The 17,809-nt window shown below is 55.0% G+C and overlaps 2 protein-coding genes across 2 annotated transcripts in view; both read right to left on the bottom strand.

Annotated features, from left to right (window-relative positions):
• Positions 1–17,809, bottom strand: part of RBM23 (RNA binding motif protein 23) — a gene marked incomplete at its 3' end in the record, with an annotated part of 120,100 nt that overhangs the window by 81,308 nt on the left and 20,983 nt on the right. The window lies entirely within an intron of this gene.
• Positions 67–17,809, bottom strand: part of LOC309450766 (protein-glutamine gamma-glutamyltransferase K-like) — a gene marked incomplete at both ends in the record, with an annotated part of 18,006 nt that continues 263 nt past the window's right edge. Inside the window, 11 exons of the mRNA XM_082073909.1 lie at positions 67–158; positions 1,988–2,160; positions 4,046–4,182; positions 4,965–5,125; positions 7,391–7,675; positions 10,638–10,791; positions 10,882–10,970; positions 11,637–11,740; positions 14,295–14,433; positions 16,145–16,319; positions 16,370–16,445. Coding sequence (XP_081930035.1) covers positions 67–158; positions 1,988–2,160; positions 4,046–4,182; positions 4,965–5,125; positions 7,391–7,675; positions 10,638–10,791; positions 10,882–10,970; positions 11,637–11,740; positions 14,295–14,433; positions 16,145–16,319; positions 16,370–16,445 — 1,585 coding nt within the window. The remainder of the gene's footprint in view (positions 159–1,987; positions 2,161–4,045; positions 4,183–4,964; positions 5,126–7,390; positions 7,676–10,637; positions 10,792–10,881; positions 10,971–11,636; positions 11,741–14,294; positions 14,434–16,144; positions 16,320–16,369; positions 16,446–17,809) is intronic.

Here is a 17,809-nt window from a genome sequence, read left to right as displayed (position 1 = left end):
GCGCCCCCCCCCCTTTCCCATTGGCCGCCGGCGCCGCCGCTCAAAGAGACGCCCGGCAGGGTGACGTCACTGGTTTATTGAATGGGAGGGAGCGGGCGGGGGCGAGAAAGGGGGCGTGGCCGCCGCCAGGCCACGCCCACTGAGCCCTGAGCCGGGTCCTGGGGACGCGGGTTCGAATCCCCAGTGCTCCCAGTTCCCTCCCAGTGCTCCCAGTATGGACCCAGCTGGCTCCCAGTGCTCCCAGTATGGACCCAATTGGCTCCCAGTATGGACCCAATTGGCTCCCAGTGCTCCCAGTATGGACCCAATTGGCTCCCAGTGCTCCCAGTATGGACCCAATTGGCTCCCAGTGCTCCCAGTATGGACCCAATTGGCTCCCAGTGCTCCCAGTATGAACCCAATTGGCTCCCAGTGCTCCCAGTATGGACCCAATTGGCTCCCAGTATGAACCCAATTGGCTCCCAGTGCTCCCAGTATGGACCCAATTGGCTCCCAGTATGAACCCAATTGGCTCCCAGTGCTCCCAGTATGAGCCCAATTGGCTCCCAGTGCTCCCAGTATGGACCCAATTGGCTCCCAGTGCTCCCAGTATGGACCCAATTGGCTCCCAGTGCTCCCAGTATGGACCCAATTGGCTCCCAGTATGAACCCAATTGGCTCCCAGTGCTCCCAGTATGAACCCAATTGGCTCCCAGTATGGACCCAATTGGCTCCCAGTATGAACCCAATTGGCTCCCAGTGCTCCCAGTATGAACCCAATTGGCTCCCAGTGCTCCCAGTATGAACCCAACTGGCTCCCAGTGCTCCCAGTATGGACCCAATTGGCTCCCAGTATGGACCCAATTGGCTCCCAGTGCTCCCAGTATGAACCCAATTGGCTCCCAGTGCTCCCAGTATGGACCCAATTGGCTCCCAGTGCTCCCAGTATGGACCCAATTGGCTCCCAGTGCTCCCAGTATGGACCCAATTGGCTCCCAGTGCTCCCAGTATGAACCCAATTGGCTCCCAGTGCTCCCAGTATGGACCCAATTGGCTCCCAGTATGAACCCAATTGGCTCCCAGTGCTCCCAGTATGGACCCAATTGGCTCCCAGTATGAACCCAATTGGCTCCCAGTGCTCCCAGTATGAGCCCAATTGGCTCCCAGTGCTCCCAGTATGGACCCAACTGGCTCCCAGTGCTCCCAGTATGGACCCAATTGGCTCCCAGTGCTCCCAGTATGAACCCAATTGGCTCCCAGTATGGACCCAATTGGCTCCCAGTGCTCCCAGTTCCCTCCCAGTGCTCCCAGTATGGACCCAATTGGCTCCCAGTGCTCCCAGTATGAACCCAATTGGCTCCCAGTGCTCCCAGTATGGACCCAATTGGCTCCCAGTGCTCCCAGTATGGACCCAATTGGCTCCCAGTGCTCCCAGTATGAACCCAATTGGCTCCCAGTGCTCCCAGTATGACCCCAATTGGCTCCCAGTGCTCCCAGTATGAACCCAGTTGGCTCCCAGTATGAACCCAATTGGCTCCCAGTGCTCCCAGTATGAACCCAATTGGCTCCCAGTATGAACCCAATTGGCTCCCAGTGCTCCCAGTATGGACCCAATTGGCTCCCAGTGCTCCCAGTATGAACCCAATTGGCTCCCAGTGCTCCCAGTATGGACCCAATTGGCTCCCAGTATGAGCCCAATTGGCTCCCAGTGCTCCCAGTATGGACCCAATTGGCTCCCAGTGCTCCCAGTATGGACCCAATTGGCTCCCAGTGCTCCCAGTATGAACCCAATTGGCTCCCAGTGCTCCCAGTATGGACCCAATTGGCTCCCAGTATGAACCCAATTGGCTCCCAGTGCTCCCAGTATGGACCCAATTGGCTCCCAGTATATCCCAGTATGGACCCAATTGGCTCCCAGTATATCCCAGTGCTCCCAGTTCCCATCACCCCCCATTGCTCCCCATGGCGGGGGGGTCCCTCCTCCTCCTCCTCCTCCTCCAGGCCCCGCCCCCCGTGGCCCCCGGCCCCGCCCCCTCGGGGGTGGGCGCGGCCTCGAACTGCAGCTCGCCGCTGATTGGCCCCAGCTCGGGGCTCTCCAGGGTCACCACCAATCGGAGCGGGCCCGGGCGGAGCGACGTGATTGGCTGGCGAAGGCGGACGGTCTGACCCGCCCCCACGGCGCTGGGGAGAAGGGGGACGGGTCACAAGGGGGCAGTGACCCCCAGTGACCCCAGTGACCCCATTGACCCCCATTGACCCCATTGACCCCATTGACCCCATTGACCCCCATTAACCCCATTGACCCCCATTGACCCCCACTGACCCCCATTGACCCCCATTGACCCCCATTGACCCCCATTAACCCCATTGACCCCATTGACTCCCATTAACCCCATTGACCCCATTGACCCCCATTAACCCCATTGACCCCATTGACCCCATTGACCCCCATTAACCCCATTGACCCCATTGACCCCATTGACCCCCATTAACCCCATTGACCCCCATTGACTCCCATTGACCCCATTGACTCCCATTGACTTCTATTGATTCCCATTCATCTCTATGGGTCCCATTGACCCCCATTGACCCCATTGACTCCCATTGACCCCATTGACCCCCATTGACCCCCATTGACTCCCATTGACCCCATTGACCCCATTGATCCCCATTGACTCCCATTGACTCCCATTGACCCCCATTGACTTCTATTGATCTCTATGGGTGTCTATGGGTCCCATTGCCCCCCATTGACCCCCATTGACCCCCATTGACCCCATTGACCCCCATTGACCCCCATTGACCCCCATTGACTTCTATTGATCTCTATGGGTGTCTATGGGTCCCATTGACTCCCATTGATCCCCATTGACCCCATTGACCCCATTGACCCCCATTGACCCCCATTGACCCCATTGACCCCCATTGACCCCCATTGACCCCATTGACTCCCATTGACCCCCATTGACTCTTATTGATCCCAATTGACTCCCATTGACCCCATTGACCCCATTGACTCCCATTGACCCCATTGACCCCATTGACCCCATTGATCCCCATTGACCCCATTGATCCGCATTGACCCCCATTGACTCCCATTGACCCCCATTGACCCCATTGACTCCATTGTCCCCATTGACCCCCATTGAGCCCCATTGATCCCCATTGATCCCCATTGACCCCATTGACCCCCATTGACCCCATTGACCCCATTGACCCCATTGACCCCCATTGACCCCCATTAACCCCATTGACTCCCATTGACTTCTATTGATCTCTATGGGTGTCTATGGGTCCCATTGACCCCATTGACCCCATTGACCCCATTGACCCCTATTGACCCCCATTGACTTCTATTGATTCCCATTCATCTCTATGGGTATCTATGGGTCCCATTGATCCCATTGACCCCCATTGACCCCATGGACCCCCATTGACTCTTATTGATCCCAATTGACTCCCATTGACACCATTGACCCCCATTGACCCCCATTGACCCCATTGACCCCCATTGACCCCATTGACTCCCATTGTCCCCCATTGACCCCATTGACTCCCATTGACCCCCATTGACCCCCATTGATCCCCATTGATCCCATTGACCCCATTGACCCCCATTGACCCCACTGACCCCCATTGACCCCCATTGACTCCCACTGACTTCTATTGACCCCCATTGACCCCCATTGTCCCCATTGACTCCCATTGACTCCCATTGATCCCCATTGACTCCCATTGACCCCCATTGACTCCCATTGACCCCCATTGACTCCCACTGCCTCCCATTGATCTCTATGGGTATCTATGGGTCCCATTGATCCCCACTGACCCCCATTGATCCCCATTGACTCCCATTGACTCTTATTGATCCGCATTAACTCTCATTGATCTCATTGACCCCAATGTCCCCATTGACCCCAATGCCCCCATTGACCCCAATGTCCCCATTGACCCCAATGTCCCCATCGCCCCCATTGACCCCAATGTCCCCATTGACCCCAATGTCCCCATTGACCCCAATGTCCCCATTGTCCCCATCGCCCCCATTGCCCCCCAATGGTCTCACCCCACGCGGGCGGGTTTGGGGCAGGAGATCCCCGCCCCCTCCATCCTGAGGGTGGCGCCGCTCAGGGGGTCGGGCAGGGGGTTCATGAACACGACCTGCACGGGCGTCTCCTCCCCCACCACGGCCGGGGCCAGCAGCTGTGGGAGGGACCCAGGCGTCCGGGGGGGACCCAGGAGTGCCCCCGGGGACAGGGGAGGTCAGGGCGGGACCCAGGAGTGCCCCAATGGACCCAAAAGATACGCCAGAGGGACCCAGGAGTGCCCCATAGATCCCCATCGTTGGCACTTAGGGACCCAGGGGTGCCCCAAGGGACCCAGGAGTGCCCCAAAGGGACCCAGGAGTGCCCCATAGATCCCCATAAGTGCCAATAAGGGACCCAGGAGTGCCCCAAGGGACCCAAAAGGTACACCAGAGGGACCCAGGAGTGCCCCATAGATCCCCATAGTTGGCACTTAGGGACCCAGGAGTGCCCCAAGGGACCCAGGACTCCAGGAAGGACCCAGGCGTGCCCCAAGGGACCCAGGAGTTCGGGAGGGACCCAGGCGTGCCCCAAGGGACCCAGGAGTTCGGGAGGGACCCAGGAGTGCCCCAATGGACTCAGGAATTTGGGAGGGACCCAGGAGTGCCCCAATGGACCTAAGGCTGTTGGGAGGGACCCAGGAGATTGGGAGGGACCCAGGAGTTCCCCAATTGACTCAGGACTTCGGGAGGGACCCAGGCGTGCCCCAAGGGACCCAGGCGTCCGGGAGGGACCCAGGCGTGCCCCAAAGGACCCAGGAGTGCCCCAAGGGACCCAGGAGTTTATGAGACACCCAGGACTCCAGGAAGGACCCAGGAGTGCCCCAATGGATCCAAGATTTCGGGAGGGACCCAGGCGTGCCCCAAGGGACCCAGGCGTCCGGGAGGGACCCCCCCTCACCGTGAGCGTGAGCTCGGGCTGGTGCAGCCGCACCCGCAGCTCCTTGGCCAGGACCAGCCCCGTCTCCTGCACCGCGGCGGCCGCCGTCAGCTTCAGCGCGTCCTGGTCCCCGAGGTGCGGCCGGTACTCGGGGTACGGCACCGACATGGTCACCGTGGAGGCTGCGGAGGGACCCAGGAGTGCCCCAATGGACCCAGGAGTGCCCCAATGGACCCAGGAGTGCCCCAAGGGACCCAGGAGTGCCCCATGGGAGCCACGAGTTTGGGGGAGATACAGGAGATTGGGATTAAGGGGGAAAGGGGGAAGAGGGGAAACTGAGGCACAGGAGGGACCCAGGAGTTCGGGAGGGACCCAGGAGTTCAGGAGGGACCCAGGAGTGCCCCATAGATCCCCATAGTTGGCACTTAGGGACCCAGGAGTGCCCCATGTGGACCCAGGAGTGCCCCAAGGGACCCCAAAGATACACCAAAGGGACCCAGGAGTGCCCCATAGATCCCCATAGTTGGCACTTAGGGACCCAGGAGTGCCCCAAGGGACCCAGGAGTTCAGGAGGGACCCAGGAGTGCCCCAATGGACCCAGGAGTTCGGGAGGGACCCAGGAGTTCGGGAGGGACCCAGGAGTGCCCCAAGGGACCCAGGAGTTCGGGAGGGACCCAGGAGTTCGGGAGGGACCCAGGAGTGCCCCAAGGGACCCAGGAGTTCGGGAGGGACCCAGGAGTGCCCCAAGGGACCCAGGAGTGCCCCAAGGGACCCGTCAGCTTCAGCGCGTCCTGGTCCCCGAGGTGGGGCCGGTATTCGGGGTACGGCACCGACATGGTCACCGTGGAGGCTGGAAAGGGACCCAGGAGTGCCCCAATGGACCCAGGCGTCCGGGAGGGACCCAGGAGTGCCCCATGGGAGCCACGAGTTCGGGGGAGATACAGGAGATTGGGATTAAGGGGGAAAGGGGGAAGAGGGGAAACTGAGGCACAGGAGGGACCCAGGAGTTCGGGAGGGACCCAGGAGTTCAGGAGGGACCCAGGAGTGCCCCATAGATCCCCATAGTTGGCACTTAGGGACCCAGGAGTGCCCCAAGGGACCCAGGAGTTCAGGAGGGACCCAGGAGTGCCCCAAGGGACCCAGGAGTGCCCCAAGGGACCCAGGAGTTCAGGAGGGACCCAGGAGTGCCCCAATGGACCCAGGCGTCCGGGAGGGACCCAGGAGTGCCCCATGGGAGCCACGAGTTTGGGGGAGATACAGGAGATTGGGATTAAGGGGGAAAGGGGGAAGAGGGGAAACTGAGGCACAGGGGGACCCAGGAGTTCGGGAGGGACCCAGGAGTTCAGGAGGGACCCAGGAGTGCCCCAAGGGACCCAGGAGTGCCCCATAGATCCCCATAGTTGGCACTTAGGGACCCAGGAGTGCCCCAAGGGACCCAGGAGTGCCCCAAGGGAGCCAGGAGTTCAGGAGGGACCCAGGAGTGCCCCAAGGGACCTAAGAATTGAGGAGGGACCCAGGAGTGCCCCAAGGGACCCAGGAGTGCCCCAAGGGATCCAGGAGTTCAGGAGTGACCCAGGAGTTCGGGAGGGACCCAGGAGTTCGGGAGGGACCCAGGAGTGCCCCATAGATCCCCATAGTTGGCACTTAGGGACCCAGGAGTGCCCCTTGGGGACCCAGGAGTGCCCCATAGATCCCTATAGTTGGCGCTTAAGGACCCAGGAGTGCCCCAAAAGGACTCAAATATGGCACTTGAAGGACCCAGGAGTGCCCCATGTGGACCCAGGAGTGCCCCAAGGGACCTAAGAGTTCAGGAGGGACCCAGGAGTTCGGGAGGGACCCAGGAGTGCCCCAATGGACCCAGGAGTGCCCCATAGATCCCCATAGTTGCCCCTTAGTTGCCATAGATCCCTATAGTTGCTGCTTAGGGACCCAGGAGTGCCCCAAGGGACCCCAAAGATACACCAGAGGGACCCAGGAGTGTCCCAAAGGGACTCAAATGTGGCACTTGAGGGACCCAGGAGTGCCCCATGGATCCCCATAGTTGGCACTTAGGGACCCAGGAGTGCCCCAAGGGACCCAGGAGTTCGGGAGGGACCCAGGAGTGCCCCAAGGGACCCAGGAGTGCCCCATGGAACCCAGGAGATCGGGAGGGACCCAGGAGTGCCCCAAGGGACCTAAGAATTGAGGAGGGACCCAGGAGTGCCCCAAAGGACCCAGGAGTGCCCCAAGGGATACAGAAGGGCAGAAGGACCCAGGAGTTCGGGAGGGACCCAGGAGTGCCCCAATGAACTCAAGACTTTGGGAGGGACCCAGGAGTGCCCCAATGAACTCAAGACTTTGGGCGGGACCCAGGAGGTCAGGAAGGGACCCAGGAGTTCGGGAGGGACCCAGGAGTGCCCCAAGGGACCCAGGAGTGCCCCGGGGGACCCCGGCATCCGGGCGCTCACCCTCCCCCGGGCTCAGGGCCCTGCGATGCTGTTCGGAGCGGAACGGGGTCCCCGTCACCCCCGTGTAGCGCACGGCGGCCAATGAGAGGCGGAGCTTGAGGGTCCGGGGCTCCGCCCCCTCGTTGCGCAGCTCCACCCGCAGCTCCAGCTCCGCCCCCGCCACCGCCGGCCCCGCCCCCAGGCTCATGGACACGCCCCCTCCGGAAGGGTTGGGGGGGCCCTGGGGGCGGGGCCGGGAGCCGTGGGCGGTCGCCGTGGCAACCGCGCGGCGTTCGGCCTCCGAGCCTGCAATGGGGGTCAATGGGGGTCAATGGGGGTCAATGGGGTCAATGGGAGTCAATGGGGGTCAATGGGGTCAATGGGGGTCAATGGGGTCAATGGGGGTCAATGGGAGTCAATGGGGTCAATGGGGGTCAATGGGGGTCAATGGGAGTCAATGGGGTCAATGGGGTCAATGGGGATCAATAAGAGTCAATAGGAGTCAATGGGGGTCAATGGGGGTCAATGGGGGTCAATGGGGGTCAATGGGGTCAATGGGGATCAATGGGAGTCAATGGGGATCAATAAGAGTCAATAGGAGTCAATGGGGGTCAATGGGGGTCAATGGGGGTCAATGGGGTCAATGGGGATCAATGGGAGTCAATGGGGATCAATAAGAGTCAATAGGAGTCAATGGGGGTCAATGGGGGTCAATGGGGGTCAATGGGGGTCAATGGGGTCAATGGGGGTCAGTGGGGGTCAATGGGGGTCAATGGGGGTCAATGGGGTCAATGGGGGTCAGTGGGGGTCAATGGGGGTCAATGGGGGTCAATGGGGTCAATGGGGGTCAGTGGGGGTCAATGGGGGTCAATGGGGGTCAATGGGGTCAATGGGATCAATAAGAGTCAATAGGAGTCAATGGGGTCAATGGGATCAATGGGGTCAATGGGGTCAATGGGGGTCAGTGGGGGTCAATGGGGGTCAATGGGGGTCAATGGGGTCAATGGGATCAATAAGAGTCAATAGGAGTCAATGGGGTCAATGGGGTCAATGGGGGTCAATGGGGGTCAATGGGGGTCAATGGGGGTCAATAAGAGTCAATAGGAGTCAATGGGGTCAATGGGATCAATGGGGTCAATGGGGTCAATGGGATCAATGGGGGTCAATGGGATCAATGGGATCAATGGGGTCAATGAGGTCAATGGGAATCAATGGGGTCAATGGGAGTCAATGGGGTCAATGGGGTCAATGGGGGTCAATGGGAGTCAATGGTGTCAATGGGGGTCAATGGGGGTCAATGGGAGTCAGTGGGGGTCAATGGGGGTCAATGGGGGTCAATGGGGGTCAATGAAAGTTAATGTGGATCAATGGGAGTCAATAGAAGCCAATGGGGGTCAATGGGGTCAATGGGAGTCAATGGGGTCAATGGGGTCAATGGGGTCAATGGGGATCAATGGGAGTCAATGGGGATCAATAAGAGTCAATAAGAGTCAATGAGAGTTAATGCGGATCAATAAGAGTCAATAGGAGTCAATGGGGGTCAATAGGAGTCAATGGGGGTCAATGGGGTCAATGGGGATCAATGGGGATCAATGGGAATCAATGGTATCAATGGGGTCAATGGGGTCAATGGGGATCAATGGGGGTCAATGGGGGTCGATGGAGTCAATGGGACCAATGGGGTCAATGGGGGTCAATGGGGTTCAATGGGGTCAATGGGGATCAATAAGAGTCAATAGGAGTCAATGGGATCAATGGGGGTCAATGGGATCAATGGGGATCAATGGGAGTCAATGGGGATCAATGGGGGTCAATGGCTCAATGGGGTCAATGGGGTCAATGGGAGTCAATGGGGGTCAATGGGGTCAATGGGGTCAATGGGGTCAATGGGGGTCAATGGGGTCAATGGGGGTCAATGGGGGTCAATGGGGTCAATGGGGGTCAATGGAGTCAATGGGGGGTCAATGGGGGTCAATGGGGTCAATGGGGGTCAATGGGGGTCAATGGGGATCAATGGGAGTCAATGGGGTCAATGGGGTCAATGGGGTCAATGGGGTCAATGGGGATCAATGGGAGTCAATAAGAGTCAATGAGAGTTAATGCGGATCAATAAGAGTCAATGGGGTCAATGGGGGTCAATAGGAGTCAATGGGGGTCAATGGGGTCAATGGGGGTCAATGGGGTCAATGGGATCAATAAGAGTCAATAGGAGTCAATGGGGTCTTTGGGGGTCAATGGGGTCAATGGGAGTCAATGGTGTCAATGGGGGTCAATGGGAGTCAGTGGGGGTCAATGGGGGTCAATGGGGGTCAATGAAAGTTAATGTGGATCAATGGGAGTCAATAGAAGCCAATGGGGGTCAATGGGAGTCAATGGGGTCAATGGGGTCAATGGGGTCAATGGGGGCAATGGGGGCAATGGGGGTCAATGGGGTCAATGGGGGTCAATGGGGATCAATGGGGGTCAATGGGGGTCAATGGGGATCAATGGGGGGCAATGGGGGTCAATGGGGTCAATGGGGGTCAATGGGAGTCAATGGGGTCAATGGGGTCAATGGGGATCAATGGGGGTCAATGGGGTCAATGGGAGTCAATGGGGTCAATGGGGGTCAATGGGGGTCAATGGGGATCAATGGGGGTCAATGGGGGTCAATGGGGGGTCAATGAAAGTTAATGTGGATCAATGGGAGTCAATAGAAGCCAATGGGGGTCAATGGGGTCAATGGGAGTCAATGGGGATCAATGGGGTCAATGGGGATCAATGGGGGTCAATGGGAGTCAATGGGAGTCAATGGGGATCAATGGGGTCAATGGGGGTCAATGGGGGTCAATGGGAGTCAATGGGGGTCAATGGGGGTCAATGGGGGTCAATGGGGGTCAATGAAATTTAATGTGGATCAATGGGAGTCAATAGAAGCCAATGGGGGTCAATGGGGTCAATGGGGTCAATGGGGATCAATGGGAGTCAATGGGGATCAATAAGAGTCAATAAGAGTCAATGAGAGTTAATGCGGATCAATAAGAGTCAATAGGAGTCAATGGGGGTCAATGGGGTCAATGGGGTCAATGGGGGTCAATGGGGGTCAATGGGGTCAATGGGGGTCAATGGGGTCAATGGGGGTCAATGGGGGTCAATGGGGTCAATGGGGTCAATGGGGATCAATGGGGTCAATGGGGGTCAATGGGGATCAATGGGGTCAATGGGAACCAATGGAGGTCAATGGGATCAATGGGCACCAATGGGCTCAACGGCAGGGGGCGTGTCCCACCCTCGGGGTGCTTGTATTGGTCGGTGACGTCCAGCCGGGCGCCCGACCCCGCCCCCAGCGTGCTGATTCGCCGCCCGATGGCCCCGCCCTCCACGTGCACCACGGCGAATCCCCCGCCGGCCTGCCGCTGCCAATACACCTTGTCGCTGTTCACCTGAGGACACGCCCCCTCGTTAGCAAAACCCCGCCCCCTCCTCGGGCCACACCCACCCCGCTGACCACGCCCCCTTTAGGCCACGCCCACCTCGGCGAAGACGAATGGGGTGTCGTATTTGAGGAAGACGTCGCCATTTTTAACGGCGGCCACCGAGCAGGGACCACAGCAGAATAGCCCTATGGAGACCAGTATAGACCAGTATAAACCAGTATAGACCAGTATAGACCAGTATGGACCAGTATAGACCAGTATAGACCAGTATAGACCACTATGGGTCACTACGGACCACTACGGACCAATACCAGTATGGACCAGTATGGACCAGTATGGACCAGTATAGACCAGTATGGACCAGTATAGACCACTATGGGTCACTACGGACCACTACGGACCAATACCAGTATGGACCAGTATGGACCAGTATGGACCAGTATGGGCCAGAATAGGTCGATATAGGCCACTAGGGACCAGTAGGGACCACTAGGGACCAGTTTGGACCCATACCAGTATAAACCAGTATGGACCAGTATGGACCAGTATGGACCAGTATAGACCAGTATGGGCCAGTATGGGCCAATAGGAAGCCATAATGGGCCTCTATGGGGTGCTTGGGGTCCCCTGAACCCCCCCCAGTATAAACCAGTATAGACCAGTATAGACCAGTATAAACCAGTATAGACCAGTATGGACCAGTATGGGGCTTATTAGGCCTTATTAGGGCTCTTGTGACCCCAAATGAGCCCCCAGGGGTCCCCCGAAGCCAAACCAGTTCAAACCAGTTCAAACCAGTTCAAACCAGTATAAACCAGTATAAACCAGTATAAACCAGTATAAAGCAGTACCGCTGCTGGTCTCCTGGGGGGTGGCGTCCACCACCTGCCACCCGTCGTAGCCCTCGGGCAGGTCTGGGCGCTTCATCCAGCAGTCGTTCCACACGTGGAAGTTCCTGCGGACCAGTATAAACCAGTATAAACCAGTATAAACCAGTATAAACCAGTATAGACCAGTATAGACCAGTATGGACCAGTATGGACCAGTATGGGGTTTCCAAGGGTCTATGACCCATTCTGAGCCCCCACAACCCAAATCCAACCTCCCAGAGCCCAAACCAGTATAAACCAGTATAAACCAGTATGGACCAGTATAAACCAGTATAAACCAGTATGGACCAGTATGGACCAGTATGGGGTTTCCAAGGGTCTATGACCCATTCTGAGCCCCCACAACCCAAATCCCACCTCCCAGACCCCTCCCAGACCCCTCCCAGTATAAACCAGTATAAACCAGTATAAACCAGTATGGACCAGTATGGACCAGTATGGACCAGTATGGACCAGTATAGGGTTTCCAAGGGTCTATGACCCATTCTGAGCCCCCACAACCCACCCCCCACCTCCCAGACCCCAAACCAGTCCAAACCAGTATAAACCAGTATAAACCAGTATAAACCAGTATGGACCAGTATGGACCAGTATGGGGTTTCCAAGGGTCTATGACCCATTCTGAGCCCCCACAACCCACCCCCCACCTCCCAGACCCCAAACCAGTCCAAACCAGTATAAACCAGTATAAACCAGTATAAACCAGTATGGACCAGTATAAACCAGTATAGACCAGTATGGACCAGTATGGGGCTCCCAAGCCTCTATGACCCATTCCCAGCCCCCAAAACCCAAATCCCACCTCCCAGACCCCAAACCAGTCCAAACCAGTATAAACCAGTATAAACCAGTATGGACCAGTATGGACCAGTATGGACCAGTATGGACCAGTATGGGGTTTCCAAGGGTCTATGACCCATTCCCAGCCCCCAAAACCCAAATACCACCTCCCAGACCCCAAACCAGTCCAAACCAGTATAAACCAGTATGGACCAGTATAAACCAGTATGGACCAGTATGGACCAGTATGGGGTTTCCAAGCCTCTACGACCCATTCTGAGCCCCCACAACCCACCCCCCACCTCCCAGACCCCAAACCAGTCCAAACCAGTATAAACCAGTATAAACCAGTATAAACCAGTATAAACCAGTATGGACCAGTATAAACCAGTATGGACCAGTATGGGGTTTCCAAGGGTCTATGACCCATTCTGAGCCCCCATAAGCCACCCCCCACCTCCCAGACCCCAAACCAGTCCAAACCAGTATAAACCAGTATAAACCAGTATAAACCAGTATGGACCAGTATGGACCAGTATGGACCAGTATGGGGTTTCCAAGGGTCTATGACCCATTCTGAGCCCCCACAACCCAAATCCCACCTCCCAGACCCCAAACAAGCCCAAACCAGTATAAACCAGTATAAACCAGTATGGACCAGTATAAACCAGTGTAGACCAGTATGGACCAGTATGGGGCTCCCAAGCCTCTATGACCCATTCCCAGCCCCCAAAACCCAAATCCCACCTCCCAGACCCCAAACCAGTCCAAACCAGTATAAACCAGTATAAACCAGTATGGACCAGTATGGACCAGTATAAACCAGTATGGACCAGTATGGACCAGTATGGGGTTTCCAAGCCTCTATGACCCATTCTGAGCCCCCAAAACCCAAATCCAACCTCCCAGACCCCAAACCAGTATAAACCAGTATAAACCAGTATGGACCAGTATAAACCAGTATAAACCAGTATGGACCAGTATGGGGTTTCCAAGCCTCTATGACCCATTCCCAGCCCCCAAAACCCAAATCCCACCTCCCAGACCCCTCCCAGACCCCTCCCAGTATAAACCAGTATAAACCAGTATGGACCAGTATAAACCAGTATGGACCAGTATAAACCAGTATGGACCAGTATGGGGTTTCCAAGCCTCTATGACCCATTCTGAGCCCCCACAACCCAAATCCCACCTCCCAGACCCCAAACCAGTCCAAACCAGTATAAACCAGTATAAACCAGTATAGACCAGTATAAACCAGTATGGACCAGTATAAACCAATATGGACCAGTATGGGGTTTCCAAAGGTCTATGACCCATTCTGAGCCCCCACAGCCCAAATCCCACCTCCCAGACCCCTCCCAGACCCCTCCCAGTATAAACCAGTATAAACCAGTATAAACCAGTATGGACCAGTATGGACCAGTATGGACCAGTATAGGGTTTCCAAGGGTCTATGACCCATTCTGAGCCCCCACAACCCACCCCCCACCTCCCAGACCCCAAACCAGTCCAAACCAGTATAAACCAATACAAACCAGTATAAACCAGTATGGACCAGTATGGGGTTTCCAAGCCTCTATGACCCATTCCCAGCCCCCACAACCCACCCCTGACCTCCTGGGCACTCCTGGGTCCCAAAGGAGCCCAAACCAGTATGGACCAGTATAAACCAGTATAAACCAGTATGGACCAGTATGGGGTTTCCAAGGGTCTACGCCCCATTCTGAGCCCCCACAACCCAAATCCCGCCCCCCCGGGCACTCCTGGGTCCCGAACGAGCCCGAAAGAGCCCAAACCAGTATAAACCAGTATAAACCAGTATAAACCAGTACGGACCAGACGGAGTCGGTGTTGAGGCGCTCCAGGGGGCGCATGTTCTCGTCGAAATAGATGTCGGTGGTGAGCGACACGTCGGTGTCGTGGGCCGAGTTGTAGTTGGTGACGGTGCGGGTGGGGATGCCCAGGCAGCGCAGGACTGCGAAACCAGTATAAACCAGTATAAACCAGTATAGACCAGTATAGACCACTACGGACCAGTATAAACCAGTATGGACCCCGTATGAGCACTATGTGGTATATGGGGGTTCTACTGCTGTTTATTGCGCTTATAGGGGCACTGGGGGGCGCTCTGAGCCTCCCCGGACCCCTCCCAGTATAGACCAGTATAAACCAGTATAAACCAGTATGGACCAGTATGGACCAGTATAAACCAGTATGGACCAGTATAAACCAGTATGGACCAGTATGGGGCTTAGGAGGCCTTTTTAGGGCTCTTGTGACCCCAAGTGAGCCCCCAGGGGTCCCCCCAAGCCAAACCAGTATAAACCAGTATAGACCAGTATGGACCAGTATAAACCAGTATAGACCAGTATGGACCAGTATAGACCAGTATAGACCAGTATAGACCAGTATGGGGCTTAGGAGGCCTTTTTATGGCTCTTCGGAGCCCAAATGAGCCCCCAGGGGTCCCCCCAAGCCAAACCAGTATAGACCAGTATAGACCAGTATAAACCAGTATAAACCAGTATGACCCCATTCCCACTTCTACCCCATTCTATGGGGTCTAAGCGCCCCCTGGTGGCTCGGGGGGGTCACCCCACCCTTCCCCAACCCCCCCATGACCCCTCCCAGTATAAACCAGTATAAACCAGTATGGACCAGTATGGACCAGTATGGGGTTTCCAAGGGTCTATGACCCATTCTGAGCCCCCACAACCCAAATCCAACCTCCCTGACCCCCTATGACCCCTCCCAGTCCAAACCAGTATAAACCAGTATAAACCAGTATGGACCAGTATAAACCAGTATGGACCAGTATGGGGTTTCCAAGGGTCTACGACCCATTCTGAGCCCCCACAACCCAAATCCAACCTCCCTGACCCCCCCGTGACCCCTCCCAGTCCAAACCAGTATAAACCAGTATGGACCAGTATAAACCAGTATAAACCAGTATGGACCAGTATGGGGGTTTTCCAAGGGTCTACGACCCATTCTGAGCCCCCACAGCCCAAATCCCGCCCCCCCGGGCGCTCCTGGGTCCCAAATAACCCCTCCCAGTCCAAACCAGTATAAACCAGTATAAACCAGTATGACCCCATTACCACTTCTACCGCATTATAAGGGGTCTAAGCGCCCCCTGGTGGCTCGGGGGGGTCACCCAGCCCTTCCCCGACCCCCCCATGACCCCTCCCAGTATAAACCAGTATAAACCAGTATAAACCAGTACAAACCAGTATGGACCAGTATGGACCAGTATGGACCAGTATGGGGTTTCCAAGGGTCTACGACCCATTCTGAGCCCCCACAACCCAAATCCCACCTCCCAGACCCCCCCATGACCCCTCCCAGTATAAACCAGTACAAACCAGTATAAACCAGTATAAACCAGTATGGACCAGTATGGACCAGTATGGGGTTTCCAAGGGTCTACGACCCATTCTGAGCCCCCACAGCCCAAATCCCACCTCCCAGACCCCTCCCAGACCCCTCCCAGTATAAACCAGTATAAACCAGTATAAACCAGTATGGACCAGTATGGACCAGTATGGACCAGTATGGGGTTTCCAAGGGTCTACGCCCCATTCTGAGCCCCCACAACCCAAATCCCGCCCCCCCGGGCACTCCTGGGTCCCGAATGACCCCAAACCAGTATAAACCAGTATAAACCAGTATAAACCAGTACGAACCAGTGGTGACCACCCCGGCGAACACCCAGCACTGGCCGTAGCGCACGGGGGCGCCGGAGCCGTGGAAGCGGCGCAGGATGGCGACCGAGCCGGCCCAGGCCGAGGGGTTGGTGCCCCGGCTGTAGTCGCCCGTCCAGTTGCCCTCCAGCACCCCCTGGTCGTCCAGGGAGTTCACCTGGGTTTTGGGGGGAAAAAGGGGGAAAATGGTTAAAACGGTGAAAAAACGGCGAAAAACGGTGAAAAAATGGCGAAAAACGGTGAAAAAATGGCGAAAAACGGATTAAAAATGGCCGAAAACGGCCTAAAAATGGCGGAAAAGGGATTAAAAATGGCGGAAAAGGGATTAAAAATGGCGAAAATGGATTAAAAATGGCTGAAAACGGATTAAAAATGGCGGAAAATGGATTAAAAATGGCAGAAAATGGATTAAAAATGGAGGAATATGGATTAAAAATGGAGGAAAATGGATTAAAAATGGCTGAAAATGGATTAAAAATGGCGGAAAATGGATAAAAAATGGCTGAAAATGGATTAAAAATGGCGGAAAAGGGATTAAAAATGGCGAAAATGGATTAAAAATGGCTGAAAACGGATTAAAAATGGCGGAAAAGGGATTAAAAATGGAGGAAAATGGATTAAAAATGGCGGAAAAGGGATTAAAAATGGCGGAAAATGGATTAAAAATGGCGGAAAATGGATTAAAAATGGAGGAAAAGGGATTAAAAATGGCGGAAAATGGATTAAAAATGGCGGAAAAGGGATTAAAAATGGCTGAAAATGGATTAAAAATGGAGGAAAATGGATTAAAAATGGCGGAAAAGGGATTAAAAATGGCGGAAAAGGGATTAAAAATGGCTGAAAACGGATTAAAAATGGCAGAAAAGGGATTAAAAATGGCGGAAAACGGATTAAAAATGGCTGAAAAGGGATTAAAAATGGCGGAAAATGGATTAAAAATGGCGGAAAATGGATTAAAAATGGCGGAAAAGGGATTAAAAATGGAGGAAAATGGATTAAAAATGGCGGAAAATGGATTAAAAATGGCAGAAAAGGGATTAAAAATGGCGGAAAATGGATTAAAAATGGCGGAAAATGGATTAAAAATGGCGGAAAATGGATTAAAAATGGAGGAAAATGGATTAAAAATGGCGGAAAATGGATTAAAAATGGCGGAAAACGGATTAAAAATGGCGGAAAATGGATTAAAAATGGCTGAAAACGGATTAAAAATGGCGGAAGTTGGGCTAAAATGGCAGAAATCGGGTATAAAATGGCGGAAATTTGGTCTAAAATGGCAGAAATTGGGGCTAAAATGGTGGAAATTTGGGCTAAAATGGTGGAAATTTGGGCTAAAAATGGCTGAAAACGGCTTAAAAATGGCCGAAAATGGATTAAAAATGGTGAAAAACAGTGAAAAAATGGCAGAAAACAGCCTAAAAATGGTGGAAAACGGCTTAAAAATGGCGGAAAATGGATTAAAAATGGCTGAAAACGGCTTAAAAATGGCGGAAAAGGGATTAAAAATGGTGGAAGTTGGGACTAAAATGGCGCCAAATGGGTCAAAATGGAGCCAAAATGGGACTAAAATGGCCCAAAATGACACTAAAAACACCCAAAAATGACCCAAAAATGGCACAAAAATGACCCAAAAATGACCCAAATATG

This window comes from Streptopelia decaocto (genome assembly GCF_964273445.1).
Source record: "Streptopelia decaocto genome assembly, chromosome: 28".
NCBI classification, from domain to species: Eukaryota; Metazoa; Chordata; class Aves; order Columbiformes; family Columbidae; genus Streptopelia; species Streptopelia decaocto.
Note: the sequence above shows the minus strand (reverse complement) of the source record. Positions and strands in the feature narration are given on the sequence as shown.